The sequence below is a fragment of the Hesperophylax consimilis genome, chromosome 22 (genome assembly GCF_061612785.1).
Source record: "Hesperophylax consimilis isolate HC1 chromosome 22, BYU_Hcon_1.0, whole genome shotgun sequence".
Lineage (NCBI taxonomy): Eukaryota > Metazoa > Arthropoda > Insecta > Trichoptera > Limnephilidae > Hesperophylax > Hesperophylax consimilis.
Window position 1 is genome coordinate 3,484,035 of NC_142857.1, and position 17,798 is coordinate 3,501,832.

The following is a 17,798-nucleotide window of genomic DNA, read 5'->3' on the forward strand; positions in this document are numbered from 1 at the left end:
GTCGTGGGGGGCGGCCCATGCTCCAGCGTGTCCACCGTCCACTGTTCGTCTCCAGTCTTGGCTCTAGTCCTGACCTTCTCCCTTCCACTGGCCCTCTTCCAGGGGGGGGGAGAGGGGTTGGGACGCCTTGGCGGTCAGATACAGAAAAGTTGCGATGAACTGAAATATTACAAATTCGTAAAAACATATCCAACAACAAAATATGCACAAGCTAAAATTACGATAAAAAATAATAATGAAAAAAAACTATTCGGCCTCCAGAATAGTGTAATAGGCTTTTTTAAGCTTTTGGTATTATTTTTCCATCAATGTTATTTTGAAGTAAATTGCATCATTCATCAAGAAAGGCAGGTAATAAATAGTAGCGTAACAAAAATTATAAATTACTGAATATCCTGTATATACTGTAGTATCCTGTAGATTCACCTTAAAAGGGGGCTTGGGTTCAGGATTGATTATAATACGTAAGGCTGGTTAAATAATTACAGAGATTGTTTATTGCTTGTTAACTGTGAGACTACAGAATACCGAATGACAATACAGACTACCGCCGAAGTGCTCCCCGCACCTCGCGGCCCGTAGGTAGGTACCGAGTACCACAAAAATGAAAATATTTACGGAATTTACTTACGACTGTAAATTTTACGTAATACAAGATGTCCTAGGATAAAATGAACTAATTTCGGGAGGTGAAAAGTAGTAAATTCCATCGTTTTTTTGGTAGTTTTCAGGTAAAAATGTTGAATTGTCGAATAAAAAAGTGATTTTTTTATGAGTAAAAAACAATAGAATTTAAAAAAAAAATTTTCCTTTTCTACTAATTAAAAAAAAAGTTTTGATTTTCCATGAAATATATCACATATTTTTATTTCAGAAAAAAACTACATTTTATATTTATATCCACTTCGGTGGCCGGATAACTCATCAAAATGACAATTCAACACACCTATAAAAAGTGTTGTAAAGTTATGAAACGTGATGAATCAAAAACTAGGTTAAATAGGTTACATATCACTTTTACTGACTTAATATCACCTTTTAAAGGTGTGCTAATTTATCATTTTGAGAAGTTATCATGGAACCAATTAATTCATATTATCCGTAAGAGTACTACTAAATTTTTATACTACCTAAATGAAATCTTGAGCACGGTGGATCCCAGTGAGGAAATCATTATCTCTATTTGTGACAGTAAATTTACTATTATTATTTATATTCATAAAACATTTATTGTTCAACGAAACTTAAAGGAACATATCAAAAAAATCTATTCGCATTCTTGGAAAAATATTATGGGAAATTCGAGTAATTTATTATTCATTCGGAAAAATCTGAGATTTTAGTAATATGTTTATCAGAATTAATTTAAATACACCCTGCGAAAAGATTAATTTTCTAGGCCTACTAGGGCAAATTCGACTGTAGGTCCATCCGATACGCCGGGCAAGATTTCTAGTCTATTTTAGGGTATTGTATCGTCTTAATGAGATATGCATGGCAAAAACAGTTTCCTTAAATGAGTGCCTACTTTGACGCTCAGACAAGTGTATCTAGACATTTTGTTTTGTTTACGTATAATATGTACAATTTCATGGAAAGCAATAAATTAATATTAAAATATAGTCCTCTTTATAAGCAGAAAACGCAATGTTCCTTCAGGAGAAAAATTCAAATAATGATAATATTATTACACAATACGAGAAAAATATTTATTATACCTCATACATCGTAATTTTGAATGTTTTGAAATGTATTTACTGAAATATCAATACCAACTTAACAGTGTGTGTAATGTTGAATAACGCTCCGTATTATATTTAACGTAAACAAGATCGGTTTGCAACCAAACATAACAGAAAGTGTCTCCCAGTTTAAATTACCTCGTGCTTGACATTTTAAATCAGTTAGATTTCAGCATCGTAGTGAATACTGTACGGTATCGTGAATTGAAAAACAAATTTATCCAGAACAAATATATCTGAAATCAATTACAATCTAACTGCGCAGACGCAAACATTTGGATCATCATTGGTCGAAAGTGTCGTCACTTAGTGTCCCATTGGTGGAAAGTGTCATCATTGTTCGTCTGTGCTAAACGGATTGCGGCATTTAGGCGCTAATTACCGAAGTGTGCAGTTTTAATCAAATTTAACGGTAAATTTCAAAAATCGACAATGGCAAGCACGAGAGGCAAGACAACCACTCTGGAAAGTGAAGACAAGATTATTCAGTTCCTAGAAAAAAAAATGGACATTATGAAAAAAGATATAATATCCCAAATAACAAACCAAAATATTGAAAACCAAAAAAACCTCGACAGCATAAAGATAGAAATGTCAGAAATCATAGAAAAAGAATTTAATTCTGAATTGAAAGACGTCAATAACATCAAGAACCAGTTGAGCGAACTCACTAAAACCATCGATTTTCTCTCACAAAAAATCGACGATTACGAGGCGGAGAGAAACAAATTGCACAAAAAAATCAAGGAAGTTGAAAAGGAAAATAAAAATTTAAAATACATTGTCAACCAATCTCTGCAAAACTTTCTCGACACTACGCTTGAAATCAATGGAATCGACACGAAGAAAGACGAAAATCCTAAAATTCCAATAGAACGCATCTTCAAAAAAATAGGATATGAAGACTTACTTGACACCATAACAAACTCCTACACCAACTCCATAAAAAAATCTATAACTGTAAAAATGGCCACAAAAGAAGAAAAAGACAAGATCATTCTCCAAAAAAAGAAAGCGGGATATTTCTCTGCCAAAGACATTAACCACTCCAACTCAGAAAAACCCATCTACATAAACGATAAGCTGACGCCACAAAATAAACAACTGCTCTGGCTAGCGAGAGCAACAAAGGCGATGGGTTACCAATACGCGTGGACGAAGAACGGGAACGTCCTTCTCCGCAAAAATAAGGATACTCCAATTATATACATCAGAGACGCGAGCGACATACCCCTTCAATAACCTGGACTCCCTCCTGTACCTTCAAAGATGACCTCCGGACTCAACTAAAAATGGCCCCTTCAGAAGAAAACAGTATCCCTGAAACTCTTGAATGTGACAATTTTGAAGATGTAAACACACTTTTCTACGACACATCTTTCAACATACTAAACATGAACATCAGAAGCATTAGAAAAATTTTTGATGATTTCTGTATCCTTTTAAATTCGTTAACCTTCCAAATTGATTTTATTGCACTCACTGAAACACAAATGCGCGAATGTACCCCTTTCAACTTACCAAACTACACTACTTTTTCAGTTCCGTCTAGACACACCTCTCACGATGGCATAACCATATTTTACAATATACACACTATATCCAACATTAGCATAGACAACACTCATTTCAAATATGCAAATGCCGTCCATGCAACCTTCTCCTCCAAAGGAAAAAAATACTCAATTTTAACAGCATACCGCTCCCCTTCTTTATCCCCAATTTTGTTTACACAAGAAATCAAAACTTTTATCAACAATAACAGCTCGAATCAATTCGATTTTGCATTTTTTATGGGTGATATTAACATAAATATACAAAACGCTGTATTAAATCCGACCGCAAACGAATATCTAAATGTTCTATACTCCACAGGATACCTATCATACATAAACAACACTACCAGACCTAATCATCCAAACGATACATGTCTTGACCATATATTTCTAAAAACACATAAAAATTTCCAACATAAATCCGCTACATTAAAAATCGACATAACTGACCACTATCCCACCTTTTACGGCCATCATACACCAAATTTATCCATCTCTGTTGAACCGAAAAACAAAGCAATGATTAAAATCAACTATTCAACTTTAAATAACTTACTGAACGAAGAATCGTGGATCGCTGTCCTATCTAATAACAACCCAAATTTAGCTTTAAATACCTTCTATGAAATACTTCAAAATTGTATTAAAAAAAGTCAAGAAACAATAGCACCGCCAAAAAGTAAGCACAAACACATAAAACCGTGGATTACGCGCGGACTAATAATCTCAATACAACACAGAAACAAACTTTTTAAGATTTATAAAAATCACGAAATATATTGCACATCCAAAAACGAAACACAGAACCACACCAAACGGAACGAATACATTTTATTTAGAAACTACCTAAACCCAATCATAAAAAAACAAAAACAACAATACTACTCTACACAACTACGTAATGCTCACAACGACTCCAAAAAAACATGGCACGTCATAAACGAAATCTTTAACAGGAACCAAAAAGTTCATAAAATTCCTCAAAAAATCATTACTGACAATAACACAACCATCGAAGACGCTGAGAGCATTGCAAACAATTTCAATCACTTCTTTACAAACATCGCCTCAACCCTCATAGATGATAATCCCAGTCTTAGCATTCACTCGAATCAAATTCCTCCCGGCCTTTCAGATTCTAATGTCACTACATATGAACTATCTACCTTCAAAGAAATAACAGAACTTGAAATCTCAAAACAAATTGACAACCTTAAAGAGAAGTCTGCAAATGGCCCAGATAACATTAGCAATACCACAATTAAATCAATTAAAAAGCATATAATCATTCCAATACATCATATTTTCAACAACTGCATCAGGCATAGCATTTACCCTAATGACTTCAAACTCTCTCACATCATCCCAATACATAAATCCGGATCTCAATTCAAAACAGACAACTACAGACCTATAACTTTAACTTCTCAATTATCCAAAATCTTCGAAAAGTGTTTAAAACGACAAATTATGAACTTTCTAGAATCTAATGATATCCTCTCAGCTAATCAATACGGCTTTAGAACCAAACTGTGCACCGATGACGCTATCTTTAGCTTAACCAAAAGCATATACTCTAACCTTGACTCTAACACTAAAACGCTAACCATTTTCTTGGATTTAAAGAAAGCGTTTGACACAGTCAACCACAGAATTTTATTAAAAAAAATCTCTAAAGTCGGTATTAAAAACAAAAGTTTCATATTATTAAAAAGCTATATATTGAATCGCCAACAACGCACAAAAATAGGAACAAGCTAAAGCACCTATGACTTGACAAAACATGGTATTCCTCAAGGAACTGTCTTAGGGCCACTACTCTTTCTAATCTACATCAATGACCTATGCAATATTGCAATACCAGGTAAAATTCTCTCTTTCGCCGATGATACTGCAATAACAGTACAAGGTAAAACGTGGGAAGAAACAACCAGTAAAGCCAACAAATGTATTGCAACAGTCAAAGATTGGCTTTTATTATTTATTGTTATTAAGTTTAATTTGTAGAACTCCATTTTATTTTTTTATTTTTTATATATACAATAATATTATTATTGGGTTTATAAAAACAGTTTATTTTTAAACAAGTTCTGTTGTGTAATTATTACTACGCGTGACAGCTGTTTCGCCCTCTGAAGGCATTATCAAACTGTGGGTAGCCCACTTACAGACGATACATTTATATTATTTCTAGGTAGGTATTTTAATTTCATTTACTGATTTCTTAATTGATTTCTAAGTAAAATATTAAAAATTATTAATGGTTATTACCCCAGCAAAGTTTCCCCAATTAGTGTAATGTTTAAATTTGACTGAATGTCTTTATGTTAGTTATTCCCAAACGATGACTCATAGTAAAAAAAAAAAAAAAAAAGATTGGCTTGATAGAAATCTCCTCAGTCTAAATTTGAATAAAACTATCTTTATTCCCTTTTACAATTCCCAAAAGTCATCCCCTAAAAATAATCTTAATCTGAAGTTCCACAACCCTAATTGTAACTTTGCGACATGCTTAAATTGCGAAGACGTGAAATTCGGACAATATATCAAGTATTTAGGAGTTACTATAGACTGCCAACTCAAATGGACTTACCATATAGAAAAGACGGTCAATAAACTGAGATACCTAAGTTACATTTTCAAACGAATGAGCAACATTGTCAATATAAGAACCATGAAACTTGTTTATGACGCGTTAGTGCTTTCATCTATTTCCTATGGAATAATTGCCTGGGGAGGAACTTACAATAATCACGTAAAACCCTTAGAAATTGCTCAGAAATCCATCATTAAAATAATGTACCAAAGGACCAAGACATATCCCACCAACCAGTTATTTCAAGAAACAGAAATCATGGAACTAAGACGGATCTATTGTATTCAATGTCTCAAATTTATATTTACGCGTCCTATCAATTTCACCAAAAACACAAATCGCTCGAGCCAGAGACATACCACATGCGTGTTCACAGTCCCTCACTGCAAAACTAGGCTGGGCCAAAGGCACATCAACTATATTGCCCCAAAATTGTTCAATTCTTTACCCAATTCCATCAACATGTGTCAAAACCTGAACTTATATAAGAAAAATGTTAAAAGTTGGATAAGAAATAATTTCGAAGCGAGTAACTTTTTTCTATAATTTAAGCCATCGGTTTCTAAATAACTAAACAACCACAGGTCTTTCTGTAAATTAAAGATTAATTTCTTTAAATCAAAGAAATATATACATGCATCTATGTCTTATGTGTGTGTGTGGGTGTGTGTGTGTGTGTGTGTGTGCGTGAGTGAGTGTGCGTGTGTCTGTGTGTGCGTGTGTCTGTGTGTGTGTGTATATGTTTGTAAATTTTAAAAAAAGAAGAAAAAATAAAAACTTCTCTAAAAAAAAAACCAATCACATTGATCTCTATCGATACATTTAACAAGTTTAAAAAAATATATATTTTAAACACCACTGTTTTATCCTTACACTATAATACCCACGCTCAGGCTTCGCCTTTGTGGGATTTTTTTGTTACTCTTTCATTCTATATTACTATGTATGTACCTGAATTGTATATGTATCAAAAATTTTGTTAATAAAAAAAAAAAAAAAAAAAAAAATTCATCAAGAAATTCTGTAACGATCAAGTTATCAAAAGAAAACCTTCAGAAAACTAAAGCGAAAATGTAACTGGTTGCGGAAAACGTTAAACAAAACCTGTGGTTCATATTTGATATAAGATATTTGTAAAAACACATATATGGTTTAAATACATTATCTACTTAGTGATTGATTATATTTAAAATATCACTTTTTTAATGTGAATACCGCACAAGAGTCCCAACTGCTCCTAACCGTCAGAAGCCAGTGACTATCTCATTCTATATTCGGATATGTTGTGAGGCTGATGGTGGTGGGAAGGGTTTGGAGTTGGAGATGAGGAAGGTAAGGGAGTACCTGGCTATCGAGATCTGGTCACCAAACCCTGCAAAAGCCACTTTCCAATTTTAGAATGATGGTCGTACACTAAGAGTATTTGCCACTCTAGAAAGTACCGCAAAAATACAAGATATCATTTTTAATTATTGAATTGTCAAATAACTCAAATTCATAAGATAAATTTTGTTTTTGCGCACGTGGGGATTTGAACCCGCGACCTTCGAATTGCCTGTCGAGAGCCTTACCTCTCGACTACGGAGGAATATATGTAATAGTGCAATTTTGATAAATGTACTATGCCGGTTAGTTTTTATACTATCGTCATTATCACCAGGGCAACATAAAACCGAATCATTTTAATAACACTAATGCTGTTTTCAGTAGTTTTACATGCAGATTTAAAAATATATATATTTATGTATTTGACCTGTTGATGTTACGAAAGTAATGAAACTAGTGCTTAAAAACTTCTTTTTTTTTAAGCTTTGCAATAAATGCCCATCGTACTCCAGGAAAATTGGTTGACCAGTTAATAAAGTCCCAGTACAACTAAAAACACAAGCTGCACGTTTCATGTGAGAAATAATAAAATATATAATATGGTGAAAAGTATAGGTGTATCTATTATAAAAATCTGCGCAGAATAAATATCAATAACTAAACAAATTATTTTTAACTTTGTTATATTCGGTTTGTATAATCACATGTAAAAAAACACAAGTAATAATTGTAAAATACATAAAATAATTAAAAAGAATAATATTATATACATAAAACATATTTTATCTTAAAATAACGCTGGTGGATTTTCAGTGGTGAAAACGAGGGAAGGTGTAAAAACTCCTCAAGTCTTGCAGCACTGGTCGGTGATGAGATGTAGATCAGTCAAGTGTAGAGGGCGGGGGCGTGGGCCCTACCAGTGGCCAGACTTGGCGGCGAGGTGGGCGGCCTTGGCAGCTGCTACCTCGGGGGTGTCTATAACACGGCCATCATGTCCCAGGGGAGCGGCTCCATGAGCCCAGGCGCCGTGAGGGGCAGCCCAAGCTCCGGGGGCGGCCCACGCTCCAGGGGCGGCCCATGCTCCAACAGCGGGAGCCCAAGCTCCGGCTCCGTTGACGGCGGCCAAGTGGACGGCCTTAGCCGCAGCGACCTCGGGGGTATCTACAACACGTCCGTCAGGGCCGAGAGGGGCGGCTCCATGGGCCCATGAGCCGTGGGGTGCGGCCCAAGCACCGGGGGCGGCCCACGCTCCGGGTCCAGCCCAGGCTCCAGCGTGTCCACCGGCCCACTGTCCCCAGTCCTGGCTCTTGGCCAGACCTTCTCCCTTCCACTGGCCATCTTCTAGGGGGTTTCCAGACACCAGGGCGCCAAGGCACAGGAAAGTTGCGATGAACTGAAATATATTCCACAATGATTTTAAATTAACGGTTTTTAAACTGTTTTCAATACGACAAAGATATATTATGTTAACACATCAATCCTACAAAAATGAGATACTGGTGTTAAAATTGTAGGCGATTTCGATATTAAAAATTACTTTGAAATTGAAATACTACGAAACTACATTATATGCTACGGACTTTGAGTTTGTTTTTACAGTGCACTTTGATTCCAGATACCGACTTGTTAAGTTTAATTTGTACAACTCCATTTCAATTTTAAGTATTTTTTTTATATAATAACATTCTTGAATTTATAAAAAAAACTTTATATCAAACCAAATAAACTAATTTAAACATTGAGTTTAAAGAAACGTTGAATTAATAAAATAATAAACTCACGATTGGGTTCATGTTGCTAGTAGTACGTTAGCCTTTTCAAAAGAAAACTGCGTGTGCCTGGTCAATTTAAATTCGAGGCTTTATATTCATGCAAAATCACCTAAGAAGGGAGGGGAAAGGACTTTGAGGAAGTTTAAATTTAACTCCTTAAAGTACAATCAATCAATCAAGCCACTTGCAAAAAAGGGCAAATATTAATTTACCATTTAATTTAACTTACCAAAAGACTGTTAAACCTCTTTTGACAATTTGTCACATTAGTTATTTTAAAACCCGCTTCTCAGTGCATTAATCACGAAAGACTAAAGTTAAGCATTGTTTTCTGTTAATAGTAAAAATGACGGAAGTCTTTTACTAATTTATACATAAGTCTTTAGAACATTTCAGTGAGGTGGTCTTGATTTGCTATCTGTTCAGGTTGTTAACTGGTTTAGATAATCGAATGATAGAGAAGGAATTGGGTCTATTTAAATGCAGTTCAATGGTAACGACAACAACCAACGCACTCCATTATCACCATTTGGTTTTTGATATTTGTTCCGAGAGGCTGTTCATTTAGCTATCCAAGTCAGTTTGTTGATTCCAAACCTTTAAATATATTTTGATAGCTATAAGAGTAAATTTATAATTGATTTTGAAAGGCTCACTTAAAAATACAATAAAAAAGCTTTGATACTAGGTTAATTTTTTTTTAACAGCAGTGCCCCCCGACAAGACAAAAGTCCCGGGTTCACTTCTTAGATGCGACCGTATCTTCTACTGTTTCATATGGGATGGTCCGATGCTCTGTAGAGAACCCGCTTGCACAGCGTGGGTGTAAACTGTGCACCCAAAAGTTTATGTTTGAGTTTTAAGTTTTTACGGAATTCAATACTTCGTTGTGTGAAAGCGCTATGAAACAAAACATATTTTCTTTTGGGAATTGCTAATATTAACTTCAAGGATCAAAAAATATTATTTTTAAATGCATTGGCCGATTATATAAATATTATAGTTTATTAAAGATACGAACAAGTGAAAATATTAATTTATTTGTGGGGATTTATTGCATATACAGGATGTCCCGGGGTAAAATGATTTTAGAAGTAGAAAAATAAATAACTTTTTTAGAAATTGTCTGCCATGGGACACCCCAAGTGGCTCCCTACGTTCGGTGATTTAGCAAGGAAGTCCGGGTTCATCGGGTAAGGTGTGTTCAAGATGCGCTTCCCCACCAGCTGCGTGGCGAGCCAAATCGGGAGAGTAAGGTTTGGTGAGACCCTTTGACCTCTCCATTTGGTCTCTCGTCTATATATATATTTTTTAAGCATCTATTCGAATTTTGATTTTGTTTTTTTGAATAAGTGAGTGCAAATTGTGGAAGTGAAAATTAACTCACATTCCGACATCCGATCGAGCTGAAACTCGACAGATATAACCACGTTTACATGCGAGGACATATACCCATTCCATTGAAATTAGATGACATTACAGCAGTTAAAATACGAAATAAATATCTGTACTACCCAATCAGGATTTGGCGCAATTGTGCGTGATTTAAGGTTGAATCTTCAATAAAACCTAAAAATATATTTCTACATGTATTTGTATTTTTAAAAACATCTAAATAAAAATATCGTTTTAATATAAAGAAAGTATTGTTAAAAAAATATTTTAAATAATGTAGATATGGATAGATATAATATTATATGATAAATTGGCCCAGCGGTTAACATCCTCGGGTACGAATCCATGGGTACGGGTTGCTCAAACTTATAAATAAAGTTATCACATAACGCTCTTGAACAATTCTCATAAAAAAAAATTCGTGGAATGGTATTAGCCTTGTTTTACTGCCGGGTTTTGAATAACCAGGTACTTCAATCTTCCTTTATCCCATCTTACTTCTTTATTTTGTGTTCCGGGCAGTTGGAACTCTTAATATATTAATCTAATTCAAATATTCAAAAAATTAAACCCAACTACATACTGACAATCAGGCTGCTTTTGTGTGATGAATGTGAATTTGTTTATTAACCACTCGAGTGATTTTCGGCATACTATGCGGAGTTTGCAAAACGTCTTGGCTGATCGCACGCCAGAATCATTTTTGACCCAGAATTCACGCATTTAAGATTTTTTTTTAATAATTTTTTATCAAATCTAAAAGTATAGGATGAAACGTAAAATATAGGTTAATGCATTTGCTATGACGCCTTATAATCGGTTTATAGGTCTCCATATTAAAATTCAGATGTATAATTTTTATTAAATGAGTGCGAGGAAATTCCAACTCGAACGAAATAACTCAACTCATATTCTAGTTATTGATGCGAGCACTCGAGTGATTAATAGACGGTAGACATATTATGTATGAAGTTAAATTATATCAAGTGGACATTCGTCCATAGCCGGTTATATCCGGATTTGGACGTTTGATCTGCCGATAAAAAATAAAGGAAAAAAATCATAACAACAACACACACTTTTTTATTTTATATAACTTATGTGACCGCCCAATTACTGGCATTTGAAGGACACTGCACTGGTAGCAGTCTAAAACAGTATGTTAATGAACAAATGCAAAACTACTCGTATTTACATTATTTGATTTCAATTCCAATTATAAAAGCAATAACTGGATAAATGTATCTTTCTTCTGTTATGCGCAATTGTATGAGCTCCAACTGTTCGGAGATAGTGGGACTATATCATCCTTATTTGGTGAATGTTGATAGAGAAGGTTGGAAAGAGACTATTTATATCTGGTCGCTGGAGACTGCGAATATATTAATTTATCTATATTCTTCAAAATACCCAATCCAGCGTAATAAAGGTTCCTTAAATAAAAACATGCTTTATAACAAACTGTTCATGACGTTTATCTTAATAAATATTAATAATGTTACTACACATTGCTTTGTAACTGCTTTCATGGTGCGAGTACTTATTTTGTACTCTAGTAAGTAAAAACAAGTATTGAACTATTTTTTATTTTACAAGCAAAAATTATTCGCCTGAAACACTCATCCACATTAAAAAATCTCCTGATAAAAGATACATGACGCCAACGGGACTCGAACCCGTGTCCCTTCGATTTCCGGTCGACAGCTCTGACCACTGAGCTATGGCGGCTTATCTCTTATCCGCGAAATAATTCAATATATACTAGTGTTTCATACAACAATTACTGCTTGTTACACTTGGGACACGGGTTCGAGTCCCGTTGGCGTCATGTATCTTTTATCAGGAGATTTTTCAATGTGGATGAGTGTTTCAGGAGAATAATTATTGCTTGTAAAATAATTGTTACCCTTTGTGCTATGCATGAAAAATGTTGTCTTAAACATAATTTTACCAAAAAAATAATAATGAACTATTTTTTGGTGTGGAATTCGATTTTAAATAGTGGTCATTCACGAGAGCCATACTAAAAATATTTGTCACTCAATCAACGTGTTTTATTGGGGTATCTATCTATGAATTTACATACCTTAAAACGTCAGAAGCTACGTTAAACTTAAAAATATTAATAAATTGACAAAGGCAAATTGAAGTATTAACTTTGAAGTATACATTGGCATCCGCATGTACTTTTTTAAACCAAAAAGGTAGTTAATTAGTTCATGAGATCAATGGTCATTATTTGACTCATAACCAACAATTTTTGTTTCACGAAGCTAGAACAGAATCAATTGAATTAATTAAGTCTGTGTATTACTTTCAATTCGAAGAGCTTATTTAGTTCACTCACATTTATCAATCCAAAAAGTCGTACATATTGACAGCTTATCCGACACGTTGGATGGCGCGCTAAAGGCAGCGGCTTTTGTCTACCGACTGTCGGAATCATATTCTGGTAAATTACCCCTTTCCTCTTCCCCATCTTCTACCCATCTTCGCTACTTTCAACCTCACAACATACCTCAATTGGGGATCGCACAGTGTCATAGGCTCCAGACGATTGGGAGCAGTTGGGACTCTTGGTCGATATTACATTTTTTTTTAAATGCATGGGTATGGACACAATTTTTTTTTCATCGTTTGTAACTAGATAAATTTATACATCAACAACAAAAGAGTTACATTTTAACGTTTTTATTAGTTTTTCATCGTATTTAATATAATTTTATCCTTTGCAACTAATAAAAATAAATACAGAAGAAAGTTTTGTGTGTTTTATTTACATATTTATATTATGGTGGGTAGAGTATATTTTTTTTTTAATTTGTAAGAGGTACCTAAGAGGGACCTAAGCGCTTCAATCGCTTTAATCGAAAACAGCGGGGGTGGATAATTCCAATATGCATTGTAAGGAGCAGTTAATACCTTCCAGCGGCGGAGACAGCAGCTTGGTGGGCGGCTTTCGCGTGAGCTACCTCGGGAGTGTCTACTACACGTCCATCATGTCCCAGGGGAGCGACTCCATGAGCCCAGGAGCCCTGAGCAGGAGGGGCGGGTCCTCCCCAAGCGGCAACAGGAGCCCAGGCGGCTCCACCACTAGCAGCGGCCAAGTGGGCGGCTTTGGCCTGAGCGACCTCGGGGGTATCTACAACACGTCCGTCAGGGCCGAGTGGGGCGGCACCATGGGCCCAGGAGCCCTGAGGGGCGGCCCATGCAGCAGCGGGTGCAGTCCCGGCACTTTCGACTCCTCCGTTCCACTGTCCATCGTCTTGGCTCTCGGCCAGACCTTCTCCCCTCCACTGGCCATCTTCCAGAGAATTTCCGGATACCAGGGCGCCCAGGCACAGGAAGGTTGCGAACAACTGAAAAGTATAAAGACAAGATTTCAACAATTGGAATGCATACAAAAAATAACCATAAACTTCATTCGCATTTTCGATAATCATAATACATTCAATTTATTAGGATTAACTATTTATTGAATCTAATAAACCTCTTGTCGATGATTGAAGGACATAATATGAACAACTTTTAGTGAAACAATAAAAGAAAAAAATTACACAGAAAATAAAAAGGTGACTATCGTAATTGGAATCCAGATTCTCTAGTCTTGCTGAAACAGCCGTTTCTACCAATTGCTACGCAATTTAGTTCTTCATCTGTGGTTTGCACCATGTAATTATCATTATCATGCCTTAACTCAAACTAAGTATTGAATTCCGTAAGTTTTAACTTAAACTTTAGGGTGCACAGTTTACACCCGCGCTGTGCAAGCATGCATCATGTTATTTGTATCAATCTTATACTTAAATCTTTTTGATGTGATTGAAAAGGTCTGCCCGAAAATTTTTGTAACCTAGATAGCGTCTTGGATTAATCTATCCAATTTTATATTACAGTATTAAATCAAATCATCCCTATAAATTGAGCCGCTATCAATAACAACCCTTACGTGGATGGCGATAAGGTTTAAATTCCCACTTAACACCATCCGCCTGTTTTGATTTATGCAAGAAAAAAACATGGCCAAAAAGTGCCTTTTATTTTATTTTGTGGATATTCAGGCAAAAACGTTTAATTTTTTTTGGATCATTTTATAAATAACTTAATTTGCCACATTACACAATAAAATCAAAACCGAGAATGTGTTCGTAAGTAGGAGATTTTGAACTTTAAAGCAGTTTTCATAGGGCTTATACATTATTTTTTTCTGGGCTTATAAAAGACTTATCTAAAAAATATGTACTCGATTATTTCAAAGGCCACGATGTATTCTACTCGCAGTATTTAATTAAAGCTTCTGAAATATTTCTGGGCGACCAAATTTTCAAACCAAAAACACACGATTTTGCATTACTACGTATGGCATCGCCTTAAGGTGACTTCTAAATTGAATCTTTTAAATCGTAAACTTCCGATGGATTTGGGGTCATCAATATTGTTAATTTAATTTAATTTACTTCGTTATAGTTTGTTTGACGTCTTCAACTTGTTCACATATCAAGTACAATGTATAATCTTAAATCGTCATCTTTATCTTAGAATTTAAATTAAAAAATCAATTGATTGATTGTTCAACCTTCCTACCCAGGTAGGTACTGGAATTGACAACTCTACCAAACTGAACCAAATCCCAATTGGATAAGACATTTATGACGTGTATTGTAACTGCCTTAATGTTATCCAATTTCAGAAAAATGATAATAATTGTCCTCGTTTTTATACGTGATAGGCACGTTGCCATGTTGACAGATTGCATTATCATCGACATCTAACTGAGAGTTCGTTCGGATTTAGGGAAGAAATTTCATATCTACTTCCAAGATTTGCATCATTCACGAAAACAATAGTGAAATTAAAATAGACGTATTTAAAAATTATTATCATTTCTGAACTCCTCGGATTAACTTCAGAGAACCATGGTGACATAGGCCCTGAGCGAAATTTCTTTCCTTAAGGCCTCCTCTGTAGGATATATGTATATAGTGGATGAACCCCTTTCAGGAGTTCTGAGATAGTTCCAACTAGAGATAGTTGTAACACATTAGGATTTCGAAATGGTCATTGAGAAGGCAAGCAAGATTGAACGTTTAGTGAATAGTGAACGACTTGTAAATCATAGCTAAAATACATCGTCAACTAACGTGACGCAATTTTAATCATCATTGCATGTCCTAAAACTACGGAAATGTATGCATATACCAATCAAATTGATAACTATTTTTTGTAACTTTTTTTCACATTCAAGATGCTAAAGATTATCTTCATGAATAATAAATAAAAAAAATTATATATAAATATATATATGCCTATTACTTTGGTCAATTATATGGAGTCGGTCTGTAAGCTTTGAGGCCCACTGAGAAACCTTTTTACTTTTAAAAAAGCACGATCCCTGTTGGTACTATTATATGTGTAATTTCATATACCTACGAGAGCTACTCATGCCAAAATCCTGTTTAAATGTTACAATACCAGGATTGAACATTTCAAACACTCGCTTGGACTTAGATCATACATAGTTAGTAATAGATACCGTGGCAGATCTATGGAAGGCTATACTATCGTAACTTTTCAATCAATAGTAATAAAGATAATACTAACAAATCTAAATAAAACATGAAACAGAATAAGGCTTTTCAAATGAGGGTTAGATTTATGCAATACGAATATATGTTTTTGTTGTGTGCGACTTTTGATTAAAAATATATTTATCTTTCATTATTTGAAATATGAATGTTTTTCCTGACTAAATCATTGAATTTTAATACTTTCTATTCTTTGAAAATGAGGTTTGTTGGATAACCCCTTTGTTTTTAAGAAAAAAATATTTTTGATTATTCGACGTTGCACAATTTCAACGAGCAGATGTATTTTGTATGCAGCTCCCCAGCTGATAACAGCATATACGAAGAAAAATGAGAATTGCTAATTAATGACAATACAGAAACGGGATTGCAGACCGTTTTAGTAAATTCCCAATACATCGTGTTCATTCGTATTTTATTAACAGTTTACCAGGAAATCTATTAATTCATTCCAGTTTTTAACCCAATTAGTATGAAAGAAATAAATAATAATATCTGTTTAAAACTATTCAGTTCTTCGCAACCTTCCTGTGCCTGGGCGCCCTGGTGTCCGGAAACCTGCTTGAAGACGGTCAATGGAGAGGAGAAGGTCTGGCCGAGAGCCAGGACAATGGCCAGTGGAACGGTGGAGTTGAAGGTGCATGGACCGCTCCCGCTGCCGCATGGGCAGCCCCTCAGGGCTCCTGGGCCCATGGAGCCGCCCCTCTGGGCCCCGACGGACGTGTTGTAGACACCCCCGAGGTCGCTGCTGCTAAGGCTGCCCATTTGGCCGCTGCAAGTGGTGGAGCCGCTTGGGCCCCCGCTGCCGCTTGGGGAGGCCCCGCCCCCGCTCAGGGCTCCTGGGCTCATGGAGCCGCTCCTCTGGGACATGATGGACGTGTTGTGGACACCCCCGAGGTAGCTCACGCCAAGGCCGCCCACCAAGCTGCTGTCTCCGCCGCTGGAAGATATTAAATTTCTCCCCACTGCACATATTTGAAATATCCACCTAAGCTTGAATTGACTGAATAAGTGTTCATCTCTTCTTAAGTCAAACAGTTACTTTACTATAGTCCAACCGCCATATAAATATGTACTTAAAATTACGTTCAAATTTCTTCTTTTTAAGTTTTTATTAATTTCATGTTGCTTGTGACGATGCAAAATCAATAAAAAACATTTAATTTCACAAAAAGGTACTGTATTTTTCACAATGTATATATTTTTTAAAGAAAGACAAACATTCCTGGGTTACGAATAACCTGACAATTTTAGAAAATCTCCTACTACCACAACAGTAAGCGGAAAATAAGCTTGTGTTCTGATGGAGCACTTTCGAGGAATTGAACACACTACGCCTGGGTGAGACCCAAACGCGATGTCAACTAAGCTAACGACCGTCGCTGAGTTGTTTAGTTATTCCACATTGTAGTGTACCGAGTACCGAGTTTGATTTGCGGTCAGTCCTCTCTGGTTACCTCTGTGGGGAAACAGCGTGATGGTTAGTTAGTTTTAGAATAATTTATTGATTAAAAACTCAAATTGTAATATTTAATCATTGCAGACAGTAACAACTACCCTCAAACGAAAAATTCGGAAACGAACCCAGCATAAGGAAGATAATTTTGGTCGTTCTTTTGCGATGTATGGTTGATATGGTCGAATAAGCTCAGTGGTCAAAACCATGGTTTTTGTTCGATGAAAGGTGATGAATACTGAGAGTATCTTCCACGATTTAACTCTATTTTCCTATGCTCTATTAGTAGGTAACCTCTCGATAAATGTTATTGAACTTATCTTCGAAGCAAACCAACTGAAACCCACGTCACGCAAATTGTGCGATTAAG

At 35.5% G+C, this 17,798-nt stretch overlaps 2 protein-coding genes across 2 annotated transcripts in view; one reads left to right on the plus strand and one right to left on the minus strand.

Annotated features, from left to right (window-relative positions):
* Positions 1 to 7,886: 7,886 nt before the first annotated feature.
* The window catches only part of LOC149412683 (uncharacterized), a 356,728-nt gene continuing 346,816 nt past the window's right edge, over positions 7,887 to 17,798 (minus strand). Inside the window, exons 2-3 of the mRNA XM_089645396.1 lie at positions 13,306 to 13,746; positions 7,887 to 8,613 (exon numbers count right to left, since the gene is read on the minus strand). Of these exons, the coding sequence (XP_089501522.1) occupies positions 8,134 to 8,613; positions 13,306 to 13,746 (921 nt within the window). The 3' untranslated portion in view covers positions 7,887 to 8,133. The remainder of the gene's footprint in view (positions 8,614 to 13,305; positions 13,747 to 17,798) is intronic.
* On the plus strand, positions 16,465 to 17,146 carry LOC149412684 (uncharacterized; the record flags this gene model as incomplete). Its single annotated transcript, XM_089645356.1, has 1 exon — positions 16,465 to 17,146. A coding segment is annotated over one exon (462 nt), but the record flags the coding sequence as incomplete, so codon positions are not given.